Here is a 14,163-nt window from a genome sequence, read left to right on the forward strand (position 1 = left end):
ACTCTACATTCAAAATATATTGGAAGCCAAGAATACAACTCCAGATTGAGATTTTCCCTCTGGACTCTTGTGCAGTTTCCCTAGATAACTTCTGTGTTGTTTAATTCCTCAAGCAGACAACAGGATTATGGGTATGACTAGAAATACCATCCTCCCAGCAGACCATGTGGGTAGAACTAAGGGTTAGTGATCATGTTTATGCAGGTATCAGAGCTCTGAGTTTTTTCTTCTTCTAGTACAATGTTGAGGTAATAGGCATATGGATCGTCCGTTGACTATTAGACAGATAAAGGAGATTTGTTGAACTCCTTGCCCATCATGGGGTTAGCAACTTCTTTAGGTGGTGATGCTTTTGATTACATTAAGGGCTATGAATGGAGTCAGACTGTCTACATTTGTAGTTAGCTGATCCTTTTTCTAAGGCTTCAAAAGGAAGGGCAGTTAGTGAAGAGAAATTATTCAGGGAAGGACTAGTAGAGATTTTCAGGTCATTTGCAAAGATCTGTCCACAGGTTTCATGCATGATGGGTCATGTAGAAATAGAGAGTGACATTAGTAAGAAAACGCTGGGATCAGGTCAGAGAGGCCCTCCCTAGGGGCTTTTAGCGCTGTTTCAGCCTCAGCACAGCATTCTCTCACAGAGAGGAAATCCTCCGAGTCCTTTTCTAAACATCCTAAGAGGAGGAGGAGTGCTAATTCCCATCCCAAGGAGTCATCCTCAAGAAGATCTTGTTCCCCAACCAGGTCGACAGCTTCAGAGATGATGTCCTCAAGGTTTGGTACTGTGAAGGCAACAGGCTCCTCCAGTACCAGTGTAGTGGGAAAGCCCCGCAGGTCTAAGTCCAGTCATGGTGCTGGAAAGACCCCGGTACTGCCTACTTTGAAAATGACAGAGCAAACGGAGTATGGGTATTGTTGGACTTAACTTCTCTCCTGGTACCCCTATTGAGTTCTTAGGTACTATGTAAGCCTCCAGCCGCATTGGTGCCATCTGTGAAGCACCCTAAGTAATTGGTACTGATCAGCAAGGACAGGTGTAGTCCCACAATACCCCTCAGTGCTGCAACATTTTTTGATGCCACAACAATACTTGATACTGCAACATCATTTAGTGTTGCAAGATTTTAGATGCACAAAGGACTTATCAGTGACTGCTGAACCAGAGGGTACCAATCTCCTTTCATTACTGAGAGCCACTTGATCTTTGGAGCGCTATACATTCCTTGTACCATCACCTACCTTTTTAGTTTGCACTCCACCAATAGAAGAAGAAGAAATCTTCATCATCCTCTTCTTCCCTTCAGATTTCTGTTCAGGATTCCCCCTTGTATTAATATACGAACCCCTTTCTTGGCGGGGTAAGGTTGATACTCAAGGACCTCACCACTCCTGGTGGGAGCAGCACTGAATGCCACCTGCTCCCCCGTATGGTCCTCAGTGGCCATATTGGGATCCCTGGGCAGCTTATCACAGACACTTTTCCAGCGCCTCAATCTTCTCCTACTGGGATAACAGGGAGACTCAAGCTTCTTCTCCCCAGCAACAGGATGGAGCATTTGCAGCCCAAGAAACTAAGGAGGATGAAGCTGTAATGTCTCCTCCTCCACCTGTGGCTGATGACTTTTGGCAGTTCCAGGATCTTGTTAGGTGGGTAGCAGAATTCCAACAGTTACTTCTTCAAGAGGTCAGAGAATCCCAACCCAAGCTGTCGGATATTCTGCAATCTGAGAGACCGTCCAGAATTGCTCTTACTGTCAATAAGGCTCTCCTGCATCCTGCAAAATCCATTTGGCAGTCTCCAGCTACAGTAACTCCCACATGTAAGAGGGCTGATTTAAAAAAAAAAAAAAAAATTACATGCCCACTAAGGACTCAAAGTTCTTATTCTCCCTCCCTCCACCTAACTCTCTGGTTGTTGATATGGTTAATGAATGGGGTAAGCAGCATCTTTATAAGTCACCCTGTATGACAGAGACCAAAAGTGCCAGGACCCGCTGGGGAGAAAATCCTATTAATCTAATCAGCAACCCTACAGTTCCATATTGTGAGTTACTAGGTGCTGATGGCAAAGTACAACTACATAAACTATACAAAGTTGGATTGTCTATTGAACTGCTTCCGCTGGACCAAAGGGAAAAATTTCAAGCCACTAATTTGAGGGACAATTACTAGCCAGAACATCTCTTCAGGCAGTTCTGGATACTGCAGATACCAAGGCCCGCTCCATCTCTACGACAGTGGTGATGCACAGGGCTTTCTGGTTATAGCTACATGACTTCTCCAGAGAAGTCCAGAATATGATAGAGGAACTTCTGTTTGGTGGACTGAAGCTGTTTGTGGAAAATACCCAAGAGTCATTGCATACCCTTAAGGATTCCAGGGCCACGTTACGCTTGTTAGGTACCTTGCTCCTGCAAACAAAAGGAAGTTTAATAGATCACAAATGGCTCACAGATCCTGTCTGATGCAATTCTCTGGATTTCAGAGACCAACAGAATCTCCAAGAAAGAGAGAGAAGTTCCAGAGAAAGATACCTTCTAACCCACTTGATGCATCTACACAGCAGCCTTCCTCATCAAAGCCTCAGTTCTTTCTCAATTGCTTGCTCATGTTGATTCCATTCTAGGTGTGTGCATGTGCACAGTCATTGGAGCCGTAGCGGTATCCGTAGGGTTGGCTGTGGCGCCCCCTTGAGTGTCACGCTCATGCGTTGGTATGTTAGGCACTGCCAACCTTACGCCCTCTCAGTTCCTTCTTACCGCCCATGATGGTTGGTCGGAGTGCCTTGTCTTGCATTGCAAGGCTGTTAGCGGTTCTTACAGTCCATTGTTCTGTCTCCTTTGTTAGTTGATAGGTACTTAATTAGACCTTTAAGTGTTAGTGTAGTAGTTTAGGAGTTAGAGTCCCAGCTAGGACTTTGCCTCAGAGCGAGGCATACCCCGTTCCCCAGGCTTTAAGCCATAGTCATTGTGCAGCCGGCCGAAGCCCATTAGTGACCCCCATGAGAGCTGTTTAAAGTGTTTGGGGGAGTCCCACAGAAAGGATAAGTGCAGGATCTTGAAAAACTTTCACCCTCAAACTCAGAAGGAGTGGGACATCCGCTTGAGGGCCCTCCTCATGGAGGCTGCACTTCTTTGTCCTATCTTGGCACCCTCTCGATCGGACTCCATGCCTGGTATCTTGGTACACAGCGTACCACCAGCACTGGAATCCACTTGGCACCATTCCCCATCCCCAGTGCCTAAGAAAGGTTGAAGTTGACGGACCCACTGGCGCCACAGAAGAAAGGGGCTTCGGGCAAAGGACCTGTGTCAGGCCACGTGCCTGCTCCGGAGCTGCTTCGCAGTACCCATGCAGTCAGACCCCCCCCCATCCCAGCCCGGGACCTGCCTCCAACTCCTGGAAGCAGCAGGGGGTCCTGGCCCCTAGTAAATTCATCTGTGCCTGAAGTGGACCTGGCGGCCAAAGAGCAAGTAGGCTGACTGGCACCGCAGACGCCAAGCCAGGTGATGGACCCGGCCAAGGCCCCAGCATCTATGGGCAAGCCGGTTATGGGACCGCCCCCTAAAACAGTGGAGCATACCCAATCCCTGGACTGCAGGCATCAATCCCCATTGCTGCGGCCTCGGACCCTGGTAACGAGACACAGGTCCTTGACACCAAGTCTCCACCTGCAAGGCACGGGACGCCTGAGTTACGATGCCGATCCCTGTATCCCTGGTACTGTCAGCCTTCCTGCCAGAGTTCACCACAGTGCAGATTACCATCGCGTAGGCAGTCTCCCAGGTGTCGATCCCCACGGTGTGGGATTGTTCCCGGTTGCAACACCGGTCTCTGGCTCCCTGGTACCGCTCTTCGGGCTGGCACTGGTCCTTGCCCTCTGCTCCCCAGTTGCTGATGAGGATCAGTTCTGATCAGATCAGACTCAGGCATTTACAGTTCTGCCCTGGTCACTGGAAGGGCAATGGTCCGAGCCTAAATGGGAGTTCAGCCCTTCACCTATAAAAGGCATCTTGCCACTGGCCTGCGAGACCAGCGTGGTTCCTGCAGAGGGTGTGGAGGCAGGAGCAATGGCTCGCTCAGTGGCAGTACTAGAACCCACGGGATGTACCTGTTATGCCGGTCCCATACTCCTACCATTTTTCCAAGGCCACACCAGACAAGCTACCCCCGGTACAGCTGGCACCCGAGTCGGAGTGGCCCTATTGCCCAAGGAGCTGTCCCTGGACGAGGAAGGGGAAGCCGCCCCTCAGACTGCTGTGCAGTCATCTTAGTTGCCAGACAAAAGCGCTGACCGGCCCCTCACAAATGAGTGGCTCTGTCCTCAAAATTGCCAAGTCGGCAATGCAAGATCTCCTTTTCCATTCCGCCTACCTCCAAGAAGGTGGAAAAGAAGTACTATGTCCCCACAAAGGGATTTGAGTACCTGTACACCCACCCTCCAGTGGGGTCCCCCTGGTTGTGTCTGCCATCAACGAAAAGGCCAGGAAGGGCCAGGAGAGTGGTACATGAAAAATAAAAATGACAAGAGGCTGGACTTGTTTGGCAGGAAAATTTATTTGACAGACAGCCTGAATTTTGGGTGTCTAGCCATCCAGCCCTGCTCGGTAGGTACAACTCCATCAGCAAGTTTCCGGAGGGCTTCCCACAGGATCGAGCCCAGGAGTTTGCCATTTTGGTGGAAGAGGGCAAAATGGTGGCGAGCGGTAACCTTCCGATGGCCTGGAAAGCTATGGACTCTGCAGCCAGGGTAGTCACCTCTGCGGTGGTCATGAGGTGCAGCTCCTCATTACAGTCCTCTGGGCTGTCCCAGGAGATGCAGACTACCCTTCAGTACCTCCCGTTTGAGGGAGGCAGGGCTCTTTTCAGAGCTGACTGATGCACGGCTTCACGGCCTTCAAGACTCCCATGACATCCTCCGTTCCTTCGGCTTACACACCATCCAGTAGACTAGAAAGCACGTTCCGTCAGCCTCCGCCTCCGTCAAGGTCCTGGCGTGTTCCCCAGTCCAGCTTCTACAGGAAGAAGGACAGAGATAAAGGATTTAAATGGTGTCACTCTTCGTCTTCCTGTTCCTCTGCCCAGCCTGGTTCTTCCAGAGCCCAGGGAAGCCAGAAGCAGGCATTTTGAGGATGCGCCTGGGGATGGTGCCCCAGTCACTTCCCAGGATCCACCTCCCTGCTCTTTCCTCAACCGCCTGCACCCCTTCTGGTCAGCTTGGTCGCGGCTGACTTCAGACTGTTGTGTGCTCGACATAATATCTTCAGGCTACACCCTGCAGTTTGTGGCTGACCCTCCCTCCCAACCCCCCTTCCCTGTCCCTTTTCAGGGACCCTTCTCACAAGCTGCTCCTTGTTCAGGAGGTCGAGAACCTCCTATGCCTGGCGGCGATGGAGGATGTCCCTCCAGACTTGAAGGGGGCGAAAGGGTTCTACTCCCATTATTTCCTCATCCCAAAAGCAAAAGGGGGCCTCAGACCCATTCTGGATCTGCGCTGCCTCAACATGTCTCTAAAGAAGTTACTTTTGCATGGTCTCTCTGGCCTCCATTATTCCCTCCCTGGATGCGGGAGACTGGTACGTTGCCCTCGGCTTGAAGGATGCATATTTCCATATTAACATTTTCCCGGGGCACAGGCGTTTCCTCAATTTTGGGTTGGGCTACTGCCATTTTCAATTCATTGCACTGCCCTTCGGTCTTTTGTCAGCCCCAAGAGTGTTTACAAAGTGTATAGCGCCTGTGGCTGCTTACCTGAGGCATTGAGGGGTGCAAATTTATGTCTACCTTGATGACTGGATGAAAAAGGGCTGGTCCCAGGATCAAGTGTGGCTTCACCTATTGAGACCTGGGGCTGTGAATAAACAAGAAAAAATTGATCTTAATTCCAGTACAATGCATAGAGTACATTGGTGGGGTCTTCAACTCTACTCAGGCCAGAGCCTTCCTCCCTGAGGCTCTGTTTCAAGCCATGGTGGACCTGATCTTGTGCATGCAAGCCCACCCTCACCACCGCTCAGACGTGCCTGCGATTGCCTGCACTTACATGGTCTGGGACACGTGGCTCTGCCTCAGGCCCCTACAGGCGTGGCTGGCGTCGGTCTACATCTCCAACAGACACAGCGTGGACCATATGGTCAGGGTCCCAGACCACGTACTGTCGTCACTCACACGGTGGCAAATCCTTCATTGGTGTTGGAGGGGGTTCCCTTCGCGGCTCCTTCCCCGTTGGTGACCCTCATCTCTGATGCCGCGGACCTGGGGTGGGGAGCCCACCGTGGCGATTTCAGCATGCAAGGTTGTTCGTCAAGTCATGACCGCTCCCTACATATCAGTGTTGGGGAGCTCAGAGCAGTTCGCCTGTCCTGCAAAGCCTTCCTACCTAACATAAAAAGCAGGGTGGTCTAGGTCCTGACGGACAACACAGCCCTATGTTCTATATCAACAAGCAAGGCGGGGCTAGGTAGTCTGCCCTTTGCCAGGGAACCCTCAAGCTCTGGAACTTCTGTGTACAACAGGGCATCCATCTCGTAGCCGCACACCCCCTGAGGCCAGGAATGCTTTGGCAGATCACTTCATCAAGACCTTCTTGTCTCGCCATGAGTGGTCCCTCCGTCCGGAAGTGGTCAGCTTCATCTCCCAGAGGTGGGGATCTCCCCAGGTGGACTTGTTCGCATACGAGCAAAACAGAAAATGCCCCGTTTTCTGCTCAATTCGGGGGATCGACAGAGGCTCCCTGTTGGACTCTTTTCTGTTCCCGTGGTCAGAGGCTCTGTTGTATGCCTTCCTTGCAGTGCCGCTAATTCAGAGTCCTCATGAAAATCAAATAGGACAGGGCGAAGATGAGCCTCATAGCACCGGCTTGGCCGTGCCAGCACTAGTTCGGCACACTGCTGGACCTCTCGGTGTCTGCTCCGTTAACAGCTGGCGCTCAGACTGGACCTGCTGTCCAAAACTACGACAGTCTTCTACATCCAAACCTGGCGATGTTGCACCTGACAGCTTGGCTGCTGCCTGGTTAAATGCGGAGGAGCATAAGTGCTCAGTCGTTGTCCAGCAGGTCCTGTTGGGCAGCAGAAAGCCCTCCACCAGAGCGATCTACCTAGCCTAACGGAAGCGGTTCACTTGTTGGTATTCAGCCCAAGTGGGCCTCGTTGCAGTTGATCCTGGACTACCTTCTGCATATCAAGCTGCAAGACCTATCTCTTTCATCTATCAAGGTCCACTTGGCTGCTATTTCGGCCTTTCGTCCGCCACTCAAAGGTAGGTTGGTTTTCGCCTTGGACGTGACTGCCAAGTTCCTCAAGGGCCTGAAGAGCCAAACGAACACCTCAACAAGCAGGTGTTAGTTCCCCAGCCGGTGAAGCATTCCCTAGACTGGTGGAAGGTTCATCACAATGTAGGGATAGGAGTTCCTTTTCTTCAGCTGATGCCAATGATAACCATAACCATGGATGCAGGGATAGTTAAGTCCAAAGCAGTTTGTGAAGAGCTACAAAGGGATCTCACAAAACCGGGTGACTGGGCAACAAAATGGCAGATGAAATACAGTGTTGATAAATGCAAAGTAGTGCACAATGGAAAACGTAATCCCAACTGTACATATAAAATGATGGGGTCTAAATTAGCTGTTACCACTCAAGAAAGAAATTTTGGAATCATTGTGGATAGTTCTCTGAAAACATCCACTCAGTGTGCAGCAGCAGTCAAAAAAAGCTAACAATGTTGGGAATCATTAAGAAAGGGACAGATAATAAGACAGAACATATCATATTGCCTCTATATAAATCCATGGTATGCCCACATCTTGAATGTTGTGTGCAGATGTGGTTGTCCCATCTCAAAAAAGATATATTGGAATTGGAAAAGGTTCAGAAAAGGGCAACAAAAATGATTCGGGATATGGAACAGCTTCCGTATGAGGAGAAATTAATAAGATTGGAACTTTTCAGCTTGGAAAAGAGATGACTAAAGGGGGATGTGATAGAGGTCTGTAAAATCATGACTGGTGTGGAGAAAGTAAATTAGGAATTAATTTAATAAGGAACTGGAATTAATTTGCAAACTGGACACCATTAAATTAGGCTTGAATAAAGACTGGGAGTGGATGAGTCATTACACAAACGAAAAACTATTTCCCTGTGCTAATTTTCCCCCCTACTGTTACTCACACCTTCTTGTCAACTGTTTGAAATGGGCCATCCTGATTATCACTACAAAAGTTTTTTTTTTTTTCTCCTGCTGATAATAGCCCACCTTGGGGCTATTAGAGTTGGTATGGCAATCTCCATTTTTTCATGTTCTGTGTGTGTGTGTGTGTGTGTGTATATATATCTATATATATCTTCCTACTGTATTTTCCACTACATGCATCTGATGAAGTGGGCTTTAGCCCACAAAAGCTTATGCTCAAACAAATTTGTTAGTCTCTAAGGTGCCACAAGTACTCCTCATTCTTTTTAAATAAGGAAATATTATTTACTCCTTCTCATAACACAAGAAGTAGGGGCCACCAAATGAAATTAATAGGCAGCAGGTTTAAAACCGACAAAAAGAAGTATTTATTCACACAATGTAGTCAATCTGTGGAACTCTTTGCCAGAGGATGTTATGAAGGCCAAGACTATAATCTCTAAGACTTAGTCTCTAAGGTGCCACAAGTACTCTTGCTCTGTTTGCTAGAAGCTGGGAATGGGTGACAGGGGATGGATGAATCACTTGATGATTACCTGTTCTGTTCATTCCCTCTGGGGTACCTGGCATTGGCCACTGTTGGAAGACAGGATACTGGGCTAGATGGACCTTTGGTCTGACCCAGTATGGCTGTTCTTATGTTCCTGTTTCTCTGCCTCCTCCCCCCAGAGCCCAGCACGGGGGCAGACACTTGCACCCCTTTACACTCAGAGCCCAACTGTGGGGTGCTCCCCAGCCCAGACACTCACATCCCTTTGTCCCCAAAGCCCAGTCGCAATCCCCTGCCAGTTCAGACACTCGCACCCTCTCCACTCCCAGAGCTGAACCGCGGCCCCCCTGCCAGCCCATACACTCGCATCCCTTCCTCCCTGAGAGCCCAGCTGTGGCCTCCTGCCAGCCCAGACACTCTGCACCCCCTCCTTCCCCAGAACCCAGCTGCAGGATGCCCCCCAGCCCAGAAACCCACTCTCCCTATCCCCCAGAGCCCAGCTGCGCTCCCCACCCCAGCCTCACGTCCTCTCCTCCCAGAGTCCATGGATCCAGAGGGAGAAACAACTTGATGCTGGGTCCCAGGCTTCTCCAGCTTGGGATACGAGACAGTTCAACATAGAACAAGAAAAGGGCTAGATTGTTTAGGAATTTGGAGGGGTGCGCTGTTTACTAATAAGTTAGAGTAGGGTGTGTATGTTAATAGAAAATAAGCTTTATTCAAAGTTTGGAGAAGTGTCTGTGTCTGGTTGTGTCCCACGTTTCTCTCCAATCCTCATCTGCTTGCTTACCTGCTGCCTGTTCTTAGGCTGACAAATAGCTGTCTGGAACTGCTGATATGTAGGGGCTCAGTTTTGAAGTGGTAAAGGTGTGTCTCTTAGTGCTGGTGGCAGTATTTATTACTGCGTAGTCTTGCATTTGTAAAGCCAGATGGGGCCTTCCTAAAGGGACACTTTCTCTTGCAGGGGTGTGGGGGGGGGGGATGGGGAGGGAGCAGACAGCAACTGCTGGGGCCATGTGCACCAAAGTCCAGTACAGAAGACTGAATATTGTTGTTGGAAACTTAATTTTTGCATTTCATGTCTTATAACTTTTCATCGGTGCAAGCTTAATGTTACATTAACATGATTCGCTGGTTTAATTTGTAGCTAGTGTAAAAAAAATCCAACTATGCTTTTATTTAGTTCTATCCCCAGATATACTGGATAAAATCTTGTTTCTGTGTACTACTTTTGCATGATAAATAGATGAGAAGTAATGCAGATGGAAAATATGCTACAGCAGCATTACACTATTGAGGGAAAGCTGCGCACTGCGAAGTAGTCTTTTAGGTGCAAAAAAGGCTGCTTTCCCTTTAAGATTGTAGCATTCCACCCTCCTCTTCCTGATTGACAGCCTGCCCCAAGTCACATGACCTGCCTCTATTTGAAGGTCACAAAAAGCTTCTTCCTTTAGAGAGACAGAGGGGAGAGAGAGCGCAAGAGCGAGAGAGTGAGTTCAAGCCAAAATGGCCGACAGAGTCTCTGCTCGTTTCTGAACATTTAAAATTGAAAAAAACATATACAGAAATCATTCTTGGATCTCTTTTCATTTCCATTTCTACCTTGTATGCCTCAACTCGCTGGATTTAAGCACTGCTGCACTTTATGAGGTTAGTAGTATCTTTCAGCTATTTTTTTAACCTACCGATAGATTGTATGTGGATCAGGTCTGACCGTTTCATCTGTGGTGTTGCATGGCGATGTTTGTCTGGCATAAACACTTGCTTCAGACGATTGTGAATCATTGAGCTCTTACATCTAATGGACTTTGACAAGATTTTACGATTTGAAAAGCTGTGGCAGAAGTGTTTTGAAAAATTTGAAAGGGTTTGATTGCAATTTAAATACATTTATATGCAAATTACATCATTTTTCTGTTTTCCAAACAAGCGAGAGTGCTAGGGATTATTGAAAATCCTGTTATTTAAACAGGCTCCCACATCCCCCCCCCCCAGCGATTTTCTCCCCCAAGAACCTGAAGCTCTTAAATCTGCTGCAAAAATTTGCATAAATATAAATGGGTTTGCATTCTTTCTACTGCTAGGGCCGACAAGGGGAGTGGGGGACGAATGTTTTTACTAGGCCATACTTGCCATAAAGATGTAAAAACTAAAATGATGCATCAGTATGTTTTAAATATTGGGGTTGGGGAGTGAGTACTGGGAGATTTAAGATTTGGAGGATTCCTGTGCTTGAAAGCCTCCTGTGCAAAATGTGCTTCAGTGCTCATCCTCTCTTGCATGGCTTGCGCTCCTCTTTTTTTTTCTCTGTCTCATGCCCCCGCTCTGCAACCAGATGTGTTTTTATTTTGGTCGTAGTTGGGACCAAATGGTACTGCCCCATAAACATGGCATTTAGAGTTCAAACCAGTCAGTCGTGCTAGCTTAGTCTCAGTTTAAAAGTAGTCTTTCCTAACCCCCTGCTCCCTGAGGGAGCTCCCCTTTATTGCACATCACAAATTTTAGTCCAAAAAATTTTTACCAAACCTTTTTTAAGGTATTTATATACACATCTGAGATATGGGACTATAGCTTTTTTTTTTTTTTTTGCAGGATGTTTGTTTCATATCCAGTAGGAAATGACCATTCACATACATACTAAGACATGCAGTTCAAGAGCTGTCATCTTCTTCTAAATCTTCTTCAAATTTTGCATTGTTGAAAATTAAATCCAAATTGATTTTTACATCTCCTCTAGAACCAAGCAGAAGAGTAAAGGGAAATAACTGTAAATCTTGCTTTCTGGGAACAGCCCCCTCCCCCTGCATTGTAAGAGTGTGATGTAATGCTCCTTTTCGTGGAGTGGAAGAAATAAGACAAAGTAGTTTTTGCTGTGGTCCTGTACGTTCTCCCCCAGCTCCCTTCTTTCTGAGAGGCCTTGTACTCTGTGTGTGACATATTTTTGTAGTCGGCTGGTTAGGCAGCAGATTACTGTAGGGACAATCACATCCAGTTAATCTGAATCCATTTTCAGACTCTAATTTAAAAGAAAAAAATCTAATTATATTCAACAAGTCAAGGATGAAAACCTCCTCTAATAGGGGATCACCATGTATATCTTTTCTGAGCCCACAGCTGCATGGTCAGAGCACAAACTGAATAGGCAAACCTGAATGTATTTGACAGAAAAACATCTTCATTTTTTCTGGTTTCATTCCAGTACATTATCGCATGAGACTCCTGGGATAGGAGACTGTTCAAAATATAACAAGAAAAGAGCTAGAATGTCTAGGAATTCGCAGGGGCAGGCTGTTTAGTAATAAGTTAGAGTAGGGTATGTATGTTCATTAGGAAAATAAGCTTTATTCTGAGTTGGAGGAGTGTGTCTGTGTCGCTAAAAATTGTTTTACTTTTGGGGTTCATTAGGGGGTGGATGCTGTTGGATAACCTAGTTCAATAACAAAGTAACCCTAAGTGGAAGAGAATGTTCATGAACTGAAGGTGGATTCCATCTTCTGCTGTGTAAGAATCTCCTCTAACTGTGCCCTGATGCTAAAAGATAGGGAAATATGGGCTTAAATCTGTTTTCATTAGCACGGTCTTGTGGGCTAATGAAGATATTACTGTAATCAAAATCCAATTAATACACCTGTTGCTTAGGCCAATTCAACTAGTCTTTAGTGAAATATGTAAAAAAAAACATTGTGGAAATGTAATGATACTTTTTAAGTAAAAAATACCAACTTGAGTATTTCATATGGTATTTGTTGTGGTCATTGGATGGTTGGCCTTGGGAGGAAGGAGGAACATGGACTTGGTTCTGGTTTGCTAATGGCACTGGAGTTGGCCTTGTTTTTGCTGCATATTTTTATTTCACTTTGTTCGTTATGCCATTTGATAATGTGTAATATATACATGTTACCTATCATGTGTCTAATTCAGCATGATAGTACATTGGTTGAAAAACAGCAGGCTGTTTTCCAGTCTTGACTGCTCTTCAGGACTGCAGTAGATTGGCCTGGATAAGACAAAAAGGAGCAAAATTTGGAAGTAGCAGTGTCCACAGCACATAAGATGTGAACTCCTGCCTAGGTGTACGTCCTTGAAGGTACACTGTGAATACGGGCTTTAAAAGGGATTTTCTTTTTCCTCTGGACAAACATGAACGGATGGCAATGTAAACCTTTTAAGTGTTTTGACCAAACAGGACCTAGAATAGGATACACAAGTTACTTTGCAAGCTGCAAAATCCCAGCCACCATGTTGGAGTCTTACTTCCAGAGGAGAGAGGAAACATATATCAAACTTTTACTGGTGTGGGCAGGGGAATTGACCTGGATAATTCTCCATATTGTTAGTGTTCAAATATGCTTTTGCAATACAAAAGGAAAATTTAAAATTATTTCAGGTCAATCTGAGGGAGTCCCCGCAGGAGGCATACATCCAAGGTTTCAGCCACAAGCTTGTGTACTTAGTAGTAGCATTTTTTTTGGAGTTTGAGGTTCACCATACTTTTTTTTTTTTTTAAAGTGGTGGCAGTGTCTACAAAACTCTCTCTCTGTTGGTCATTTATTGACATTCCCTTTTTAATTATTGCAGATATCTGCAGCAATTGGAAAGTCCGTTCCCAAGACAGACTCACAACTTTAATAATTTAATGATTTTTTGGGGGGGCTAGGGGGCAGGGTGAAGGAGGTAAGATCAGGTTTTAATGAATTTGGACAGTGACACTAGTGGTTTTGAACATAGCAAAAATAAATAAATTAAAAACCATTTGGTAGGCCTCTTCTGCTGGCAACTTTTTCTTTCTTTACTACTGTAAAGGATTTCCAAGACTCTGCTGCTTAATTGAGGAAAGGAAGTGTGCTGCTTCCAAAAGAGTCAGTTCAAGTTGGCAGGAATCTGTTGCCCATCCTCAGTGTCTTCAACTTAGCAAAGCTTCAAAGAGAGATACTTGCAAGTGGCTGGCTGAGACAAATCTTCATTCAAAACTCTATTAGGGGATTATGCATGGGTGTTTGAATCTCATTTTTGTAGCCTGCCTAAAAGTTTGTAAGTTTAGTGTGTACTCTTAAAGACTAGGGGCCAGATTTTTCCCAGTGGGAGTTAGGCAACTAGGTGCTCTTAAATCTCAAGCGCCTCGGTGCCTAATTTCCATTGGGAAAAATCCAGCCCATAGTCTTTAGGGTATCGACACTGCTATTAAAAACCTGCTGGTGGCCCATGCTGGCTGACTCGGGCTCAGGGGCTGTTTAATTGTGATGCAGATGTTTGGGCTCTGGGACACTGCAAGTGGGGAGAGTCCCAGAGGTCGGGTCCAGCCTGAGCCCAAATGTCCACACCACAGTTAAATAGCCCCATAGTTCAGTTCCTTGCACGGGCCAGCCGCAGATTTTTAATGCAGTGTAGACATGCCCAAAGAGAGAGAGACAAACCTCATGGTCCAGTTGCTAGCAGAAGAGGACTTTTTTAAAGCACCTAGGTGCCTAATTCTCATCAATTTA

General features: G+C 46.7%; 1 protein-coding gene across 4 annotated transcripts in view; it reads left to right on the forward strand.

The window, feature by feature from the left end:
* Positions 1-14,163, forward strand: part of TNRC6B (trinucleotide repeat containing adaptor 6B) — a 222,269-nt gene that overhangs the window by 94,725 nt on the left and 113,381 nt on the right. The window contains exon 1 of one of the 4 annotated variants that reach the window (XM_048834761.2): positions 10,114-10,330. The exons of the other annotated variants lie outside the window; for them this stretch is intronic. Coding sequence (XP_048690718.2) covers positions 10,326-10,330 — 5 coding nt within the window. The 5' untranslated portion in view covers positions 10,114-10,325. Of the gene's footprint in view, positions 1-10,113; positions 10,331-14,163 lie in introns of those variants that run through there. 4 annotated transcript variants of the gene reach the window in all.

The sequence above is a fragment of the Caretta caretta genome, chromosome 1 (assembly GCF_965140235.1).
Source record: "Caretta caretta isolate rCarCar2 chromosome 1, rCarCar1.hap1, whole genome shotgun sequence".
Taxonomy (NCBI): domain Eukaryota; kingdom Metazoa; phylum Chordata; order Testudines; family Cheloniidae; genus Caretta; species Caretta caretta.